The 19676-nt window shown below is 40.9% G+C and overlaps 1 protein-coding gene across 1 annotated transcript; it reads left to right on the plus strand.

Annotated features, from left to right (window-relative positions):
• Window positions 1–1232: 1232 nt before the first annotated feature.
• plekha3 (pleckstrin homology domain containing, family A (phosphoinositide binding specific) member 3) lies at window positions 1233–15657 on the plus strand. The gene is made up of 8 exons (XM_053333683.1): window positions 1233–1349; window positions 5392–5508; window positions 5599–5748; window positions 6437–6558; window positions 7280–7384; window positions 8333–8376; window positions 13074–13168; window positions 15536–15657. The coding sequence occupies exons 1-8, from the start codon at window positions 1304–1306 to the stop codon at window positions 15646–15648; spliced, it is 792 nt and encodes a 263-aa protein (XP_053189658.1). The 5' UTR covers window positions 1233–1303; the 3' UTR covers window positions 15649–15657.
• Window positions 15658–19676: the final 4019 nt, after the last annotated feature.

The raw sequence follows: 19676 nt of genomic DNA on the forward strand, positions 1-19676 counted from the left end.
TGTCCAAATGTTCAAAAGAGGTTTAAATTGCTGGGGAAATCTGTTTTTAATGCTCTGTTCCTGTAAAACATCAACATGAATTAACCAGAAAGGTCTCACTAAAGTGTTTTTATTTGAAAATCATAAAGCTTCAAATCTCCCTGAGTCACATTCCGTTCATTACATCATCAGCTGCCTTCAAATGTCGCTCACAAAGTTGTATTTTTGACAACTCTTTAATAAAACTAACAATACAGGTAAACTATTAGTAACACCTCAAGATTACATAATACAATTCAATTCAACAGCAACACACCTGCAGCCTCAAAAACGCATCTCTGAAACAGATTAAATTAAAACCAACTTTATAATCTTCATGGTCTAATGATTAAATTAAAGGCAGAGCTGTTGTATTATATAGTAAATTAGTTTTATTTAGGTCTATCTTCAAATTAATATAATACATTTCTATATATTTTATCTATAAGTGCTTTTCAAGGAACTCAAAGATACTTTACATAAGTTAAAAGGATCATAAAAGACCTACAAGCAAAAAGAAACACATGATCACACATACAGTATGTCATATAAACTGACAAGTGAGTATATATATATATATAAATTATACTGTACTTAACATATAACACTTATTGTTCTTATTCAGTAATATTAAAATTATGAGTAAAACTTATTTACTTTTATTATATATATTATAATCTATTTCATATTATTTATTATTATCTACTATTATTTTATTATACATTAACATATTATTATTTTATTCGTATAAATTATTATATATATTATAATCTATTTTATATTATATATTATAGTCTATTATTATTTTATTATACATTAACATATTATTTTATTGTTCATTAACATATATTATTATTATATATTATAATCTATTTTATATTATTATCTAGTATTATTATTATTTTATCATACATAAACATATATATTATTATATACATGAACTTCCACCGTGACACGCGGAGGTTAAATGTCCCTTGCAGGCTTCCGTACCGAGAATCTGCAGCTTTGTTGACATTATTTCTCTCCAGCTGTTAGTTAGCTGATCACAGTTTCTGTGACAGCTCAGCACCCAGAAAACCCCAGACAGCATGGCATTAGTCTGCTGACACTCAAACCTCTAACACTGCCACAGTTTTAGGGAAGCAGCAGCTCAGAAAGAGAGAGAGAGAGAGGGAGAAAGAAAAAAAGAGAGAGAGGGGGGGAGAGAGAGAGAGAGAGAGAGAGAGAGGCGGATATTATCTTTCCTGTTAGCCTGCAGAGCTACACTGAGGAGCTAACAGGCTACATGAGCATGGAGGGGATTCTCTACAAATGGACTAATTACATGACAGGTGAGTCCTTTATCTTCCTTTTTTAACATCTTTTATTTAAGCTTCATGTCTTTATAATAAGCAGCGACAACAACGATAGTAATATTATAGCAAACACTGGCTTGCTACATGTGATAGCCTCTATAGTAACTTCATCCATCACAGTTATAAACAAGCTATTATTATTATAATTAAGATGTGACATGACATGTAGCTTTGATTTAATGTTTATTTAATCGATTTAAGATGTTAATGTAATGTTTTATTTAGCTTGACATGACTTGTGGCTCAGTTTTTAAGCAGCTAAGCACAGTTTTATGTCACTTCTGGTTCATTTTTATTATCAATAAAACACATTTAACTTGTTAGAAATTGTTGGATTAAAGAGTAATTATTGATTTTATAGTAACGCTGGATCATAGAGGCACATTATATACTAATAGCAGTGGTGGAAAGTACCTAAGCTTGTATAATTTTGAGGTACTTTCTACTTTACAGTACATTTATCTGACAGCTTTAGTTACTTTTTCAGATGAAGATTTGACACAATGGATAATATAACAAGCCAATAAGACGTCAAACCCCCTTTAAAACATGCCTATTTAATATATTAAATGTCCTATTAAACATCAGTTTTATTCAGCAGCTGTGCAAAACAGTTAAATTCCTGTTATATTTACTAAAATACTGACTTTAAGTATAATTTAGAGGTATTTTTGCTTCACTTGAGTATTTCCATGTGATGCTACTTTCTACATTTTAGAGGGAAATATTGTACTTTCTACTCCACTATATTTATCTGACAGCTTTAGTTACTTTTCAGATAAAGATTTGACACAATGGATAATATAACAAGCTTTAAAATACACATTGTTGTGATTTCCCCCTCTAAACATGAACATGTGTATTTAGTTTTTTCTTCTTTCCTCTCCCATTAATCATCTCACCACCCCTCACATTTATCTGCTGACCCTTTGGAGGGGCCCCACCCCTAGGTTGGGAACCATTGGACTAAACTAGCTAACTGTAAATAAAGTAGTATAAACTAGCTAACTGTATATAAAGTAATGTAAACTAGCTAACTGTATATAAAGTAGTATAAACTAGCTAACCGTATATAAAGTAGTATAAACTAGCTAACTGTATATAAAGTAGTGTAAACTAGCTAACTGTATATAAAGTAAACTAGCTAACTGTATATAAAGTAGTATAAACTAGCTAACTGTATATAAAGTAGTATAAACTAGCTAACTGTATATAAAGTAGTAAACTAGCTAACTGTATATAAAGTAGTGTAAACTAGCTAACTGTATATAAAGTAATGTAAACTAGCTAACTGTATATAAAGTAGTGTAAACTAGCTAACTGTATATAAAGTAGTATAAACTAGCTAACCGTATATAAAATAGTGTAAACTAGCTAACTGTATATAAAGTAGTGTAAACTAGCTAACTGTATATAAAGTAGTATAAACTAGCTAACCGTATATAAAGTAGTGTAAACTAGCTAACTGTATATAAAGTAGTATAAACTAGCTAACTGTATATAAAGTAGTATAAACTAGCTAACTGTATATAAAGTAGTATAAACTAGCTAACTGTATATAAAGTAGTGTAAACTAGCTAACTGTATATAAAGTAGTATAAACTAGCTCCACTCCACTGATGCTTCACTATTAATAATCTAATGATGTCATATATAATAATATATCACTACTTTTACTGTAATACTGCATACTATATCACTCATAATACTGCAGTACTTTTACTGTAATACTGCATACATCACTCATAATACTGCAGTACTTTTACTGTAATACTGCATACTACATCACTCATAATACTGCAGTACTTTTACTTAAATAGGATTTTTCATGCAGGACTTTTACCTATACTGGAGTGTATATATTTTTACTTTGCTGTTTTGGTACTGTTATTTAAATAAAGGTTTTTAATACTTCTTCCACTGCTGGTTGACAGACGGATGGAAAACCAGTCACACTAACGGGGACTATAAAGGCATTTGACCTTATAATGATGTCAACGTAGCTTGTCTATAAATAATGGTGTTCAAATAGTAAACCACATTTACACTGTAACGACTCCTCTCAGTATAACCTGCTCGGCAGAAACACAATGATCCTCTGTCTGTCAGCTGGGAGCGGGATGAGCATCATGTGAGCCGTCTGCGCTCTATAAAATGAAAATTGCTCAACTTTTATTGCACTTTGAAGTTGAAGGAAGTCTGCGGTTTCATTTCTGTCTGACTGTCTGTGAAACAAAAGCTGAAACAAAGAGGACAGATTTTAAAAAATAGAGTCAAACACAATATTAAGTTTAAAGCATGTCAGTCAATTAGAGGTTATTTATGCAGCACATTTCATATATTTAATGTTGTTTAAAGTGTTTCACAGTTGATTGACAAGCTGATAATAAGATGGAAGAAGTGAAAACATTAAAAAAAAAGAACTGACATAAAGTGTGGTTAGTTTAGGGGAAAAGGGAACAACATGAAAACCAAAAAAAGAACAAAAAAAAGGAACAAAATTCAAAAAATTAAGCAATAATTTAAAACTCAAAGAAATCAGATAAGAAATAAAAACACAGAAATGAAAAAAGTGGCATCAAAAGTTCCTCCGAGGCCGCAGTAACGTCTTCACTTTGCTTATTTAGTCTGACTAAAAGTCTAAAAGTAGATCAGATCAGATTAGATTAGATTAGACTTTACTGTCTGTCGGGAACTTGAGAGAAACTATCAGCACAGAGCGTCTTTATATACTCAAGACATCTGGGTCAGAGACGTTTTAGTGTCTAAGTGGTTTATAGTTAAATTTAAAGGGTTAAAATGTGAAAATAAACGTATGAATAATTTGCACACATTCTTTTTTTTGTGGACTCAGCATCAAATTTCTGCTTTTAATCCATTTTGAGAGAATATATTAGAGGATTATGGTAAAAATGTCTAAGTGGTGTAACCATAAAAACAGTAAATAGTCAATAAAACAGCACATCAACTAGTTTCGCATGATCTTACATTATAACTTTTATATTAAATAAAGCTAATGGAATACTATTGTTCTAAATATTACATTAAATCTGGGTAACCATGGAGATCAGGAAACATTTACAGTCATTATTAGTATAAGTCCACTTAAATACACTGTAGGTGATAAAATATTTAATATGTATCATTCTTTTGTGGTTACACCATTTGACATTTTCAGGAGCATTCAGTCTTACTTTGGTTAAAAAATGTTGCAAATGTCATTTCAAATGATATAAAACCAACAAAAATACAAAATGTACATTTTAACAAACCTGATGACCTTTTAAAACTATTTTTAAAGATATTTTGAATTGCTCATCTTGCCAACCCATATTTATCACTTCCGTCTTTCCTTCCTTTCTCCTACCTCCCTCCCTTCTTTTCTCTCCTTTCCTCCCTTCCTTCTTCCTCCCTCCCTTCCTTCTTTCCTTCCTCTCTTTTTCCTCCCTTCCTTCCTTCCTCCCTCCTTCTCTTTCTTTCCTCTGTCCTTCCTCTCCTACCTCCCTTCCTTCTTTTCTTTCCTTTCCTCCCTTCCTTCCTTCCTTCCTTCCTTCTTTCTCCTTCCTTCCTTCCTTCTGTCTGTCTGTCCTTCCTCCCTCCCTCCCTCCTTCTTTCCTTCCTTTCTCTTTCCTTCCTTTCTCTTTCCTTCCTTCCTTCTTTCCTCTGTCCTTCCTCTCCTACATCCCTTTCTTCTTTTCTTTCCTTTCCTCCTTTCCTTCCTTCCTTCCTTCTTTCTCCTTCCTTCCTTCCTTCCTTCTGTCTGTCTGTCTGTCTGTCCTTCCTCCCTCCCTCCCTCCTTCTTTCCTTCCTTTCTCTTTCCTTCCTTCCTTCTTTCCTCTGTCCTTCCTCTCCTACATCCCTTCCTTCTTTTCTTTCCTTTCCTCCCTTCCTTCCTTCCTTCTTTCTCCCTTCCTTCTTCCCTCCTTTCCTTCCTTCCTTCCTTCCTTGACACGAGGACAACAGGAGGGTTAAAACAACTTTGTCCTTTGGTAAATATTTGTGTGTGTGTCGTCGTCAGGCTGGCAGCCCCGCTGGTTCGTCTTGGAGAATGGAGTCATCTCGTACTACGACAGCGAGGACGACGTCGGCAAAGGAAGCAAAGGATCCATCAAGATGTCCGTGTGTGACATTAAAGGTTAGAGCCGAGAGAGTTTTTAAATGCCTCCTGCCTCCTTCAGGAGAGTAAACACATCCGTCAAACTCGGCTCATGTTTTGTGTTTTCAGTCCATCCGACAGATCTGACGCGTCTGGAGTTGATCATCCCCGGCGAGCAGCATTTCTACGTGCGAGCTGTGAACGCTGCGGAGAGACAGAGGTGGCTCGTAGCTCTGGGCTCGTCTAAAGCGGGAACGTTAGAGAGTCACAAACACAAAGGTGCACGTCAGTCAGTCTGTGTTTGTTTGTTCAGGGAGATTTTTAAACTATCAATTATCTGTTTGTTTATTTAGCTTCTTATCAAAATCTGAAAAAAGGAAATGAGCTTTTAAATTGACCCCGTCTGTTTTGGCTGTTCCTTCCTTCCTTCCTTCCTTCCTCTTTCCTGTCTCCCTCCCTCCTCCCTACCTTCCTTCTTTCCTTTCCTTTTCTCCCTCCTTCCCTCCTTTCCTCCTTTCCGTCCTCCCTCCTTTCCTTCCTTCCTTCCTCCCTCCTTTCCTTTCTTCCTCCCTCCTACCTTCCTTTTTTCCTTCCTTCTTTTCTTCCTTCTTCTTTACTATTTTCCTTTCTCCCTCCCTCCTCCCTACCTTCCTTCTTTCCTTTCCTTTCCTCCCTTCCTTCCTCCCTCATTTCCTTCCTCCCTCCGTCCTTTTTTCCCTTCCTTCCCTTCCTTTCCTCCCTTCCATCCTTCCTCATTTCCCCCCTTCCTTCCTTCCTTGACTTGAGGACAACAGGAGGGTTAAAAAACAAAAGCAGTTATTTGATTAAATGAAAGAAACAGACATGATGTCATCATTTTATAACTGAAAAGTCAAAAAATATCGTACTATGTCTTTATGAGGAACCATAATTAATATATGTGTGTGTGTGTGTGTGTGTGTGTGTGTGTGTGTGTGTGTGTGTCCAGGTCCAGACTGTCTGAAGACGAAGATGTCCGAGCTCCGTCTGTACTGCGATCTTCTCGTCCAGCAGGTCCAAACCATCCAATCACAGAACCCCGAAGACACAGAGACGACGCCCACATCCGAGGTAAACCGCACGTCTTCTCTTCACTACTTTAGGGAGTGAAAATAAAGATGTTTTAACCCTCTTCGAGTCAAGGAAGGAAGGGAGGGAGGAAAGGAAGGAAGGAAAGGAGGGAGGAAGGAAGGAAGGAAGGAAGGAAGGAAGGAAGGAAGGAAGGAAAGAAAGAAGGGAGGAAGGAAGGATGGAAAGGAGGAGGGAAGAAGGAAGGAAGGGAGGAAGAAGGAAGGATGGAAGGGAGGAAGCAAGGAAGGATGGATGGAAGGGAGGAAGGAAGGATGGAAAGGAGGGAGGAAGCAAGGAAGGATGGATGGAAGGGAGGAAGGAAGGATGGAAAGGAGGGAAGACGGAAGGAAGGATGGAAGGGAGGAGGGAAGAAGGAAGGAAGGGAGGAAGAAGGAAGGATGGAAGGGAGGAAGCAAGGAAGGATGGATGGAAAGGAGGGAGGACGGAAGGAAGGACAGAAGGGAGGAGGGAAGAAGGAAGAAAAGGAGGGAGGAAGGAAGGAAGGACAGAAGGGAGGAGGGAAGAAGGAAGAAAAGGAGGGAGGAAGGAAGGAAGAGTTAAATCTACTAAAGTTTTTATTTTATTTGTTTATTAAAAAGCTATATCTGTTTTTCATTTATACTTTATTTCTAATTTATTGAATGAATGTGTGATGCATTAACAGATGATGATGATGATGATGATGATGATGATGATGCTGCTCCTCTCGCTCTCTCTGCAGGCGTCTCTCCTCAGTGCGACCTGCGCTACCTTCATCAGGACTTTAGAGGAGTGTATGACGCTGGCCAACCAGAGTCTGACCCCTGACCTTCGACCTCCTGAAAGGGTAAATTAACACCTCAACGAGTCTAGTGACGAAGAAAGAAGAAAAGCATGCAGAGTAAAAATATAATTGTTGTAAACTACACTTAATTACTCTCTGAATTAGATGCTGAGTTTATTAGCAGGAATAATTATACAGTTTTCCGATGAAGCTCACCTTGTTATTTCTATGAGCTACAACATTTAGTTATTAGTAAGTAAGTTAATTGATATATAGTTGGCATATAATTAATTATTAATTGGCAGCTATTTTGATAATCGATTAATGACTTTAAGAAGTAAAACCAAACATCTGATGCTTCCAGGTTCTTATAAATGTGAGAATTTGCTGCTTTTCTTACGTGATTCTGTATCAATAAGTAAATTAATCATCTTTAAATTTTGAACTGTTGATCAGGCAAAACCATTTGATGGCATTGTATCAGCTTGCAGGCTTCAAGATCACACTATATAAGCATAAGTATTTAAATAGGATCTTTAAAAAGAAAATAATTAAGAAAATAAGAAGAAAATAATTCATGCATGTGGAAAAATCATGATGGTCGTTTTCCTGCAGCCTTCATCAGGTCAGACATTATAAACAGCATTTAAATTTTAAATAGGGTCGTTAAAATGTAGAGAAAAGTTTAAAAAGGAAAAAAATGAGTATAAAAAATATCTGTTATCTACCAAGATGGTCATGTGACTTCAGGCCAATCATTATCCAGGACAGGAAGGGAAGTGTTGTTCTATATTACGAGTGTTGCTGGAGCTTTAAACCTCTACTCTGCTTCAGGCTCTGGGAAATCATGACATTTCATTTCCCCGATGGTTCACTGACCAAGAACGATAATAAAAAGTTATTATTTGCAGCTTTAATGTACATAGTTTTTATAAGAAGTGTCTCATAAAGCAGGAAGTTGCAGCGCTGTTGATCTAATAAATGTCTTCTTGTCTGTCCGTCTGCTCTCAGATGAAAAGGTCCATCAGTCATCCTGGAACGTACAGCTTCGACAGGTGAGTTTAAAACACATAATGACTCCCAACACTTCTCTACAAGATCAGAGGATGTATCAACTTTAAATTTAAGGCGTGTTTTTAGGTCCACATGAGGTAAATTGATCACTTCCTCCCATTAAAGCATGCAGCAGTTAGAGTCTTTTAGAAACCCTCCCCATGTCCCCCACGAAAGAGAAATGTCGCCTTCATCCATTTAATCTTTTAAGTCTGTGATACGACTATTCATGTCACATTAGGGGTGTTAAACATACGGCTCACAGGCCAGAACCGGCCCGCCAAAAGGTATAATCCGGCCCACTGCTTAATTTTACAAAGTATGATGCAGGTTAAACTAGGACTGGGTGGTGTTCACCGTTGCCATGACAAAAAGGTTGCATATCTTTAAGGGATTTGAAAACTTGTCTCCAGTGATAATAATGAAAGAATATTGTTATCAACACAGCATCTGGACTCCTCCTCCGTCCTGCTGAGTAAACCTTTGCTCATCTTTAGACTCCCTAAACTTCAGATATTCAGTATTAAATAAACACAATTAACAGAAAAGGCATCTTTATGGTGTAATTGCTAACTTTGTCCTCAAGGTGGCAGCATTGCAACACCTTTAATTCCTCCTGAGCTACAGTTTAAAACAGGGGTGTCAAACTCATTTTCATACAAGGGCCACAAACAGCCCAATTTGATCTCAAGTGGGCCGGACCATTAAAAAGAAGGGAGGCAGAAAGGAAGGAAGGAAAGGAAAGGAAGGACAGGTGGAAGGAAGGAAAGAATAAAAGTGAGGAAGGAAGAAAGAAAAGAAAGGAAAGGTTAGAAAATAAGACAGGGAGGAAAGATGGAAGGAAGGGAGGAAGGAAGGAAAAGAAGACAGGAAGGAAAAAAGACAGGAAGGAAAGATGGAAGGAAGGAAGTAAAAAAAGACAGGAAGGGAGGAAGGAAAGATGGAAGGAAGGAAGGAAGGAAGGAAAAGAAGACAGGAAGGAAAAAAGACAGGAAGGAAAGATGGAAGGAAGGAAGGATGGAAGGACAGATGGAAGGAAGGAAGGAAGGAAAAAAGACAGGAAGGAAAGATGGAAGGGAGGGAGGAAGGACAGATGAAGGAAGGAAGGAAGGACAGATGGAAGGAAGGGAGGAAGGACAGATGGAAGGAAGGGAGGAAAAAAAGACAGGAAGGAAAGTGAGCCGAATTGGACCCCTCGGAGGGCCGGTTCTGGCCCACGGGCCACATGTTTGACAACCCTGGTATAAAAACTTCAATGTCCACCTTAAACTGTTAGAATTGAGAAATTTAATGTCACAAGAACGACATTTTTAAAATCAGATTTATTATCACATGATCTCATTTCTGTCTGAGAAAACTCAAATTCAGTTTTAGAGTCATTCCTGCTTCTCTACTCGTCACGTCACGCTGACAGAAGAAAAATGCATCCAAACACTTTTAACCCTCCTGTTGTCCTCGAGTCAAGGAAGGATAGAAGGGAGGAAGGAAGGAAGGAAAGGAGGGAGGAAGGAAGGAAGGAAGGAAGGGAGGAAGGAAGGAAGGAAGGAAAGGAGGGAGGGAGGGAGGAAGGAAGAAAGGAACTAAGGAAGGAAGGAAGGAGGAAGGAAGGAAGGAAAGAAGGAAAGTAGGAAAGAGGGAGGAAAGAAGGAAGGAGGGAGGGAGGGAGAAAGGAAAAGAGGAAGGGAGGAAAGAAAGGAAGGAGGGAAGGAAAGAAGGACAGAAGGAAGGAAGAAGGGGGATGGAGGAAGGTAGGAAAGAAGGAGGGGAGGAAGGTAGGAAAGGAAAGAAGGACAGAAGGAAGGAAGGAAGGAAAGAAGGACAGAAGAAAGAAAGAAGGTGGGATGGAGGAAGGAAAGAAAGAGAGTAGGAGGGAGGGAGTAAGGACAGACAGAAGGAAGGAAGGAAGGAAGGAAGGAAGGAAGGAAGGAAGGAACAGTCAAAACAGACGGGGTCAATTTGACCCGGGAGGACGACAGGAAGTGTTAATGAAACGCCCTTCTGTGATCACATGTTGGTTGTCAAGGAAACCGTAGTTACATCTACAGCATGGACATTTTACTGTAGAGGAGAGAAAAGGTCTGGATAGTAACGTTTTCATCGACGTGTTAACAACTCGCTCTGAGCTTGTTACTCGAGAGCACGTCAAGGTCAGAAAAAAGGAGAAACAATGTGGTTAATTTCAGTTTTAGAGTATAGAAGCAGAGAGAGGAGACTTTTATCTCCTCAGAGGGAACAAACCTCCTTTTTCTTCTTCTCGTCCTTCTTCTTCATGTGACTTTATAAAAGCAGCACAGAGATGAATGAGGAAGGTAAGGAGGGAGGGAGGAAAAGAGGAAAGAAGTAAGGAGAGAAGGATGGGAGGAGGGAAAGGAGGAAGGAAGGAAGGAAGGAAGGAAGGAAGGAGAGAAGGAATGGAGGAAGGAAGGAAGGAATGAAGAAGGAAAGGAGTAAGGAGGGAGGGAGGAAAAGAGGAAAGAAGTAAGGAGAGAAGGATGGGAGGGAGGAAAGAAGGAAGGAAGGAAGGAAGGAAAGGTGGAAGGACGGACAGGAGAGAAGGAAAGGAGGAAGGAAGTAAGGAGAGAAGGAATGGAGGAAGGAAGGAAGGAAGGAATGAGGAAGGAAAGGAGTAAGGAGTAAGGAGGGAGGGAGGAAAAGAGGAAAGAAGTAAGGAGAGAAGGATGGGAGGAAGGAAAGGAGGAAGGAAAGAAGGAAGGAAGGAAGGAAGGAAAGGTGGAGGGAAGGGAGGAGAGAAGGAATGGAGGAAAGAAGGATGGAAGGAAGGAAGGAAGGACAGAAGGAAGGAGGGAGGGAGGAAAAAAGGAGGAAGGAAGTAAGGAGAGACGGAATGGAGGAAGGAAGGAAGGAAGGAAGGAAGGAATGAGGAAGGAAAGGAGTAAGGAGGGAGGGAGGAAAAGAGGAAGGAAGGGAGGAGAGAAGGAATGGAGGAAGGAAGGATGGAAGGAAGGAAGGAAGGACGGAAGGAAGGAAGGAAAAGAGTAAGGAGGGAGGGAGGAAAAGAGGAAGGTAGTAAGGAGAGAAGGAATGGGGGAAGGAAGGAAGGAAGGAAGGAATGAGGAAGGAAAGGAGTAAGGAGGGAGGGAGGAAAAGAGGAAAGAAGTAAGGCGAGAAGGATGGGAGGAAGGAAGGAAGGAAGGAAGGAAAAGAGGAAGGAGGGAGGGAGGAAAAGAGGAAGGAAGGGAGGAGAGAAGGAATGGAGGACGAAAAGGAGGACGGAAGGACGGACGGAAGGAAGGAAAGGAGTAAGGAGGGAGGAAAAGAGGAAGGAAGTAAGGAGAGAAGGAATAGAGGAAGGAAGTAAGGAGAGAAGGAATAGAGGAAGGAAGTAAGGAGAGAAGGAATGGAGGAAGAAAAGGAGGAAGGAAGGACGGAAGGAAGGAAAGGAGTAAGGAGGGAGGAAAAGAGGAAGGTAGTAAGGAGAGAAGGAATGCACAGAGATGAAAGTGAAAGTGATAACCAGACGGTAATATTTGTACTTACAGGAATATAAATATGTGATTAATAAGTGTTGAGTAAATAGAGGAGGAGCAGGATGTCGACGTTACTCTTTAATAAATGTCCAGGTTGTTGTTTATAAAGTCTGTGATGTAAGAAAGTGACAGATGTTCAACGTATGAAGATAACTCGATCTCAGTCGCATGAAAAAAGGAGATTAGATAGAAAATGGTTGGGTGACTCTGTAGGACGCATAATAAAAAAACTTTATTGAGGAAGGAAGGACGGGAGGGAGGAAGGAAGGACGGAAGGAAGGACGGAAGGAAGGAAAGAAGTAAGGAGAGAGGGAGGGAGGAAGGAAAGGAGGAAGGAGGGAGGAAAGAATGAAGAAGGAAAGAAGGAAGGAAGGACGGAAGGAAGGAAGGAAAGAAGTAAGGAGGGAGGGAGGGAGGAAGGAAAGGAGTAAGGAGGGAGGAAAGAAGTAAAGAGAGAAGGATGGAAGGAAGGAAGGACGGACAGGAGGAAGGAAGGAAGAAAAGGAGTAAGGAGGGAGGGAGGAAAAGAGGAAAGAAGAAGAAGTAAGGAGAGAAGGATGGAAGGAAGGAAGGACGGAAGGAAGGAAAAGAGTAAGGAGGGAGGGAGGAAAGAAGTAAGGAGAGAAGGAAGGAAGGATGGAAGGAAGGAAAGGAGTAAGGATGGAGGGAGGAAAAGAGAAAAGAAGTACGGAGAGAAGGAAGGAAGGAAGGAAAGAGTAAGGAGGGAGGGAGGAAAAGAGGAAAGAAGTAAAGAGAGAAGGATGGGAGGGAGGGAGGAAGGAAGGAAAGGTGGAAGGAGGGACGGGAGGAAGGAAGGAAGAAAGGAAGGAAATAAAGGAGTAAGGAGAGAAGGAATGGAGGAAGGAAGGATGGAAGGAAGGAGGAGAGAGCAAAGAAAGAGGGAAGGAGGGGAAGAATGTAGTAATGAAAACTCAAAGAAAGAGGAAGGAAGGAAGGAAGGAAGGAAGGAACAGTCAAAAGAGAGACGGGGTTAGGGAAGGTTAAAACACTTTAAATTTTAATCTTTCATTTGCACTCGATGTCCTTTTAATGATTTTAAAGCAAATCCTTATTTTATCTATTCTTCCTATTTTTCTGCACTTTGTTTTTATATATTAATTTATTATTTTATATTTTTATTACTATTAGTGGAATGAAATGCTCTATATAAATAAATAAAACTGCCTGTCGTGTTGTTTTCTGTTTCTCAGGTCCGGTGTTCTTAAAGAGTACGTGAGTGGAGGTCAAAGGTCATCTCAGCGCAGGAACCGGACGTGCTCGGACAGCTCGGTTTACGACACCGAACGTAAGTTTTTAACCCTCCTGTTGTCCTCAAGTAAAGGAAGGAAAGGAGGGAGGGAGGGAGGAAGGAAGGATGGAAGGGAGGAAGAAGGAAGGAAGGAGGGAGGGAGGGAGGAAGGAAGGAAGAGAGGGAGGGAGAAAGGAATAGAGGAAGGAAGGAAAGTAGGGGGGAGGAAAGAAAGAGAGGGAGGGAGGGAGGGAGGAAAGAAGGGAGGAAGGAAAGAAGGAGGGAGGGAGGAAGGAAAGGAAGGAAGGAATGAGGGAAGGAAAAAGGACGAAAGGAGGAAGGAAGGACAGAGTAAAGAAGGAAGGGACGAAAGAAGGAGGGAGAAAGGGAAGGAAGGAAGGAAGGAATGAATGAGGGAAGGAAAGGAGGACGAAAGAAGGAAGGGAGAAAGGGGGATGGAGGAAGGAAAGAACAGTGGATAAAGACGAGGGAAACGGACAGCTGTGTTTCAGACGTCGTATCTCGTTTGTTTAATCTGAACACAAACAGAAACGTAAAGTGTTTTATTGGGAGATCGTTTCAGGTGAGGAGGCGCCAACAGTCTCAGCTGTTACTTTAAGACATCGTTTTACGTCAATCGGAGGGAAAAAACATCAATACAGGATTCGTCTGGATCAACATGAGGATGAATTATATCTTATTTATGAGTTATTTACATTTAAATTTCATATCAGAAGAAGTGAAGCATGTTTTATTTTTGTCAGTTATTTAAAAACGCTCACATGCTTCTCCTGTCGTCCTCCCGGGTCAAATCGACTCGTCTGTTTTGACTGTTCCTTCCTTCCTTCCTTCCTTCCATCTGTGCTTCCTTCCTTCCTCCCTCCCTCCTACCTTCTTTTCTTCCTTACTTCTTTCCTCCGTCCTTCCTTCCTTCCTTCTTTCCTCTGTCCTTCTTTCCTTCCTTCCTTCCTTCCATCTGTGCTTCCTCTCTCCTTCTTTCTTTCTTTCCTTCTCCTCTCTTTCTTCCCTTCCTCCATCTCCCTTTCTTCCTTCCTTCTTTCCTTCCTTACTTCTTTCCTCCGTCCTTCCTTCCTTACTTCATTCCTTTGTCCTTCTTTCCTTCCTACCTCCCTCCCTCCTACCTTCTTTACTCCCTCCCTCCCTCCTACCTTCCTTCCTTACTTACTTCTTTCCTCCATCCTTCCTTCCTCCCTTCCTTATTTCCTTTCCTCCCTTCCTCCCTTCCTTCCTTCCTTCCTTCCGTCCTCCATCCCCCTTTCTTCCTTCTGTTGTTCCTTCCTTTCTCTCTCCTTCCTTCCTTCCTCCCTCCCTGCCTTCTTTCCTTTACTCCCTCCCTCCCTTCCTTCCTTTCTTGACTCGAACACCTGCATTGAGCGCTACAGTGTAATGAGCATTAAACTACACCTGCATTGAGAAAAGATAAATAGCCTTTATTGTCTCAAGGGGAAATTCGTTTTGACAATCTGTCAGAGACCCACCGGACATGAACAATATACATACACACACCCGCTATACAAACACCATCGGACATTGAGAACATATAAGTACACACACACTTCACAAAGCACCACCGGACATTGATCAACCGACACATATATCACACTGAGGATATACCCCATATGGGTTATTGGGGGAGGTTATTGAGTGCTGAGGTGGCAGACGGGACCAAGCTCTGAAGCATGCCTGTCTCCATCTGTAGCTCCCAATGCAGGTATAGTAAACCAGTAAACCATACCTGCATTGGGAGCTACAGCATTGGGAGCTATATATGACCCTTGTGGCCAAATTCAGAGTCTCGCTTTAAAGTCATAACAGGTCTGAAATAAGATATATAAAGTTTAACCCTCCTGTTGTCCTCGAGTCAAGGAAGGAGGGGAGGAAAAAGGAAGGAAAGGAGGCATGAAGGAAGGAAGGAGGGAAGGTAGATGGAGGAAAGAAGGAAGGAAGGAAGGTAGGAGGGAGGAAAGGAAGGAAGGAGGGAGGGAGGGAGGAAAGAGGAAGAGAGGAAGGAAGCAAAGAAGGAAGGCAGGTAGGAGGGAGGAAAGGAAAGAAGGAAGGAAGGACGGAGGAAAGAAGGAAGGAAGGAGGGAGGGAGGAAAGAAAGAGAGAAGGAGGAAGGAAGGAAGGAGAGAAGGGATGGAGGAAGAAGGAAGGAAAGGAGGCAGAAAGGAAGGAGGGAAGGTAGACGGAGGAAAGAAGGAAGGAGAGAGGGAGGGAGGAAAGAAAGAGAGAAGGAGGGAGGAAGGAAAGGAAAATCAACTCGCCTGTAAACGTTGACCTGTGTGTGTGTGTGTGTGTGTGTGTGTGTGTGTGTGTGTGTGTGTGTGTGTGTGTGTGTGTGTGTGTGTGTGTGTGTGTGTGTGTGTGTGTGTGTGTGTGTGTGTGTGTGTGTGTGTCTTCCAGGTGTACTTCCCGGCCTCAACGGCGACTCGTCCTCCATCCCCGAGGAGCGAGGAGGAGGCAACGCGAGCCCGAAGACGACGCCCACCGACACAGACACCGACCTCTCCATCTGACCGGTCCTCTTCCTCATCCTCCTCCTCATCCTCCTCCTCCTCATCCTCATTCGTCCAAACCGAACCCTGACAGAAGAAGAAGAAGAAGAAGAAGAAGAAGAAGAAGAAGAAATCTGGAGAGTAGAGGCCAAGAAAACACAAACACTAGAGATCAATATCAGCTGACGTCATCTTCATCACGCTGAGGATGAGTTCTCCGTCAGCTGATTTGCCAAACACGTGCGATGTGGAGCCATTAATTCATTACTTCCTCCTTTTTCTTTAAGCGTGTTTCCTCCTTTTTTTCCCACTAAGGAGACAACAGGAAAACATTACGAGACATTGTGAGTATAAAATATAAAGTATAGGATTCTACAACTTCACCGAAATACTCTTAGAGCTCGATGACGGCTGCCTACGAGGAGTCGAGGAGGAAAAAAAACTCCGGGGCAGCTTCCTCTTCCTCTTCCTGGTACAAAATTGATTGTTTTATTGCTTTATATTTAAAAAACAACAACCTGAGAATGTACAGAAACCTTTTTTTTTTAATCTCCGAGGTCGACAAACTTGGAGAAACTTCTTTGCCTTTGATGTTTTCTCTCTGTAGAAACTTCCAGGCCTCCGTAGTTGCGCTCCGTCCTCTCCCGCCAAAGCTTTCTCATCATCTTCTGGGTCGTCGCCGTCGGCAACGGTGGCATTCCGATGGATTAAAAAAGCAAACAGGTGGATACTCTCTCTCTCTTGTTACGTACTGGAAAAGCTGAAGGAAGGAGCTTCGATTATTCCTTCAGATGCCAAAGTTTGTTCTTCATGCTGAACTTTTTTTGCACTAATGTAAAAAAACAAACAAACAAACAAACAAACATGAAATTAAACGTGCCATAATCTGCTCAACGTCCAGGAGAAACCAGCCTCCTCCTCCTCCTCCAGTGTGGATTCTCTAAAACTGGAGCGAAGGAGGAAGAAGAAGAAGAAGATATTTCCTTGAAGGAGTTTTGCATCTTTCTCCCTGATAGTGTTTTTTTTTTTTTGTTTGTTGTTGTTTATTGTTGTTTGTTGTTGTTTCCTCTCCAAAGACATCACAGACCAGGTGAATGACGGAGTCTCTACATTACAGATACTGTAGGTGTGAATGTGTGCGAAGTTACTGCCTTTTTAAATGTTTGTTACTCCTCATTATGAGTTTTTGTCTGAAACTGTCTGTCGTCGTTTTCTTGCCCTTTTTTTTTTGTTGTTTATTTTTGAAAGTGATGAACTCCAGCCGACCATGAAGACTCCGTGAATGAATGAATGAATGAGTGAAGTTCAGATGACGTCTAAAATCGGATTTTCTGGGTGAGAAAAATCTTAACATGCGAAACAATTTGATTTGATTTGACTTTGATTTTAATGCAAACTGTGAAAAAAAAACACTTAATCTGATAAATTAAGTTTTTAAAGACGTTATCTGAACTCACTCAACTAATGTAAGACTGAACCGACCGGGACGTCTGCAGTTACACAAGCTTTGATTTTTAAAGTCCTCGATTATACATGTCGAAAAGCACTTTGATGCTTTTTATTCAAATACCCGTCCTTTAAAGGTGCAGTGTGCAGAATTTAATGGGACAGAAATATAATAATGAAAAGTATGTTTTAATTAATGTATAAATTAGGGCTGTCAGCGTTAACGCGTTAATCGCAATTAGATTAATGCAATCCATAACACTTTTTTTTTAATCGCATTTTAATGTTGCAAGCCTTTTTGTCCCTTCTACTCCCCCGTAGACGGCTCCTCTAGCCGTAGCGCTATGCTTTGAAGTGGCCTCCTGCAGTAAACCTACCGCGCTGATGGAAAGTAAGAGAGCTACTGGACTTTTGAACGGCTTGTTTAACTTTAAAACACTTCCAGACGCTTCAGTTGACAAGTCAAAAGTAAAATGCAACCTGTGTCAAACGGAGTTTAACTACCACCGGAGTACGTGGAGTTTGAGTTAGCACCTCCACGCTAAACACCCAGGTGCAGCCAAGCGAGCCTCAGCTCCACCAAAGGACCATTTTGGAGTGTGGGAGTCGCAGCAGAGCCGTGATTGATTCCCAGTTAAGACACTCTGGTAAGAAATGCTTTACATTATGGGCTTAAAACTGCCTTCAAATATAAAATAACAGGATTTTAAACATGCAATTCAAAACGCGGTTAATCGCGATTAACTATGGAAATTCTGCGATTAATCACGATTTTAAAAATTAATCGTTTGACAGCCCTAGTGTAATCCCATGAAAATAAGATTTAATGTGTTTTTTAATGTAGAATGAACCTTTTATATCTACGTTGGGGTTCCAGTCGGCTGCAACCTGCAACTTCACCACTAGAGGGCGATAAATCTCACACGCTGCACCTTTAAAGGAGATTAAGCTCGCTCTGACGTTAAAATACGCTCTCATCATTTTTTACCTTTTTACGACAAAGTAAACATGAGTGTGTGAATTTAAAATGTTTGGTGTCAAACATACGGCAAGCAGGCCAGAAGCGGCCACCAAAGGGTCCGATCCGGCCCCACTGGGTAACATTGTAAAGTATAAAGTCCAATTTTTCGATAAAATGCGAAACTATTTTGACCCGTTACTCGGACAGATTTTAGACACGTTCAGTATCTAACCAGTGAAACCCGGACGGTTTATTACAGTGAAGTTCTAACATGTATTATATATTATATACTATTTGTAGGTTGTTAACTGGTTTTACTGGTTTTACTGGTCCGACCCACTTAGGCTTTGTGTCGTCCTCCCGGGTCAAATTGACCCCTTCTGTTTTGATTGTTCCTTCTTTCCTTCCTTCCTTTCCTTCTGTCCTTCTTTCCTTCCTTCCCTCTTACCTTCCTTCCCTCTTACCTTCCTTCCTCCCTTCCGTCATTCCCTCCTTCCTCCTTTCCTTCCCTCCTTCCTTCCTCCCTCCTTTCCTTCCTTCCTTCCTTCCTTCCTTCCTTCCTCCCTCCCTCCTTTCCTTCCCTCCCTCCTACTTTCCTTCCCTCCTTCCTTGCTTCCTCCCTCCTTTCCTTCCTTCTTTCCTCCCTCTCTCCCTCCCTCCTACCTTCCTTCCTCCCTTCCTTCCTTCCTTCCTTCCTCCTTTCCTTCCCTCCCTCCTTCCCTTCCTTCCACCTTTCCTCCCTTCTTCCTCCCTCCCTCCTTTCTTTCCTTCTTCCTCCCTTCCTTCCTTTCCTCCCTCCTCGAGGAAAGATTGGGTTGTATGTAAACTAAATTGAACTCTCCTGGTTTAAAACATCCAATAATCAGGTTTTTTCATTTAATATTTAAATCTGTGCCAAACTTGGTATTTTTTTTTACACATTTAAAACAAGAAGTTACTGAAGAAGACAAAACATTTTAATTTCACCGGTAACATAAAAAAAAAAGAAGTTATGAAGTCGTTTGCCTGAACTCACAGTCTGTGCTGTAACTGTGGTCGTTTTGCACTTTAGAGTAAAGTAACAGTCCTTTTTGAATGTGAGCGCTGTGGAGATGACGGTACTGTGCTAGCTGACAGTTGGTCATGATTGTTAAATAATGCCGTTTTTTTGTTTTTTTTTAAATTGCAGGAGCCTTACTGTACGTGTCACATGTTATTCTTTAAGATCGGACTGAACGCAGGATGTGAAACTCATCATGAAGCTTTAAACACATGATCAGTGTTTTCTTAACCCTCCTGTCGTCCTCCCGGGTCAGATTGACCCCGTCTTCTTTCCTCCCTTCCTTCCTTCCTTCCTTCCGTCTGTACTTCCTCCATCCCCCTTCCTTCCCTTCTTCCTTCCTCCCTCCTTTCCTTCCTTCTTCCTTCTTTCCTTTCCTTCCTTCTTCCTTCTATCCTTTCCTCTTTTCCTTCCTTCCCTCCTTTCCTTTCTTATTTCTTCCTCCCTTCCTTCTTTCCTTCCCTCCCTCCTTCTCTTTCTTTCCTACCTTCCTTCCTTCCTTCCTTATTTCCTTTCCTCCCCTTCTTCCTTCCGTCCCTCCTTCCTTCCTCCCTCCTTTCCTTCCTTCCCTCTTTTCCTTCCTTTTTCCTTCTTTCCTCCCTT

This window comes from Scomber japonicus, chromosome 14 (genome assembly GCF_027409825.1).
Source record: "Scomber japonicus isolate fScoJap1 chromosome 14, fScoJap1.pri, whole genome shotgun sequence".
NCBI classification, from domain to species: Eukaryota; Metazoa; Chordata; class Actinopteri; order Scombriformes; family Scombridae; genus Scomber; species Scomber japonicus.

Coding starts and splice junctions, on each gene's coding strand:
- plekha3 (XM_053333683.1), top strand. CDS start 1,304: ATGAGCATGGAGGGGATTCTCTACAAATGGACTAATTACATGACAG. Junction 5,509..5,598: donor GTCCGTGTGTGACATTAAAG/GTTAGAGCCGAG, acceptor TTGTGTTTTCAG/TCCATCCGACAGATCTGACG. Junction 7,385..8,332: donor ACCTTCGACCTCCTGAAAGG/GTAAATTAACAC, acceptor GTCTGCTCTCAG/ATGAAAAGGTCCATCAGTCA.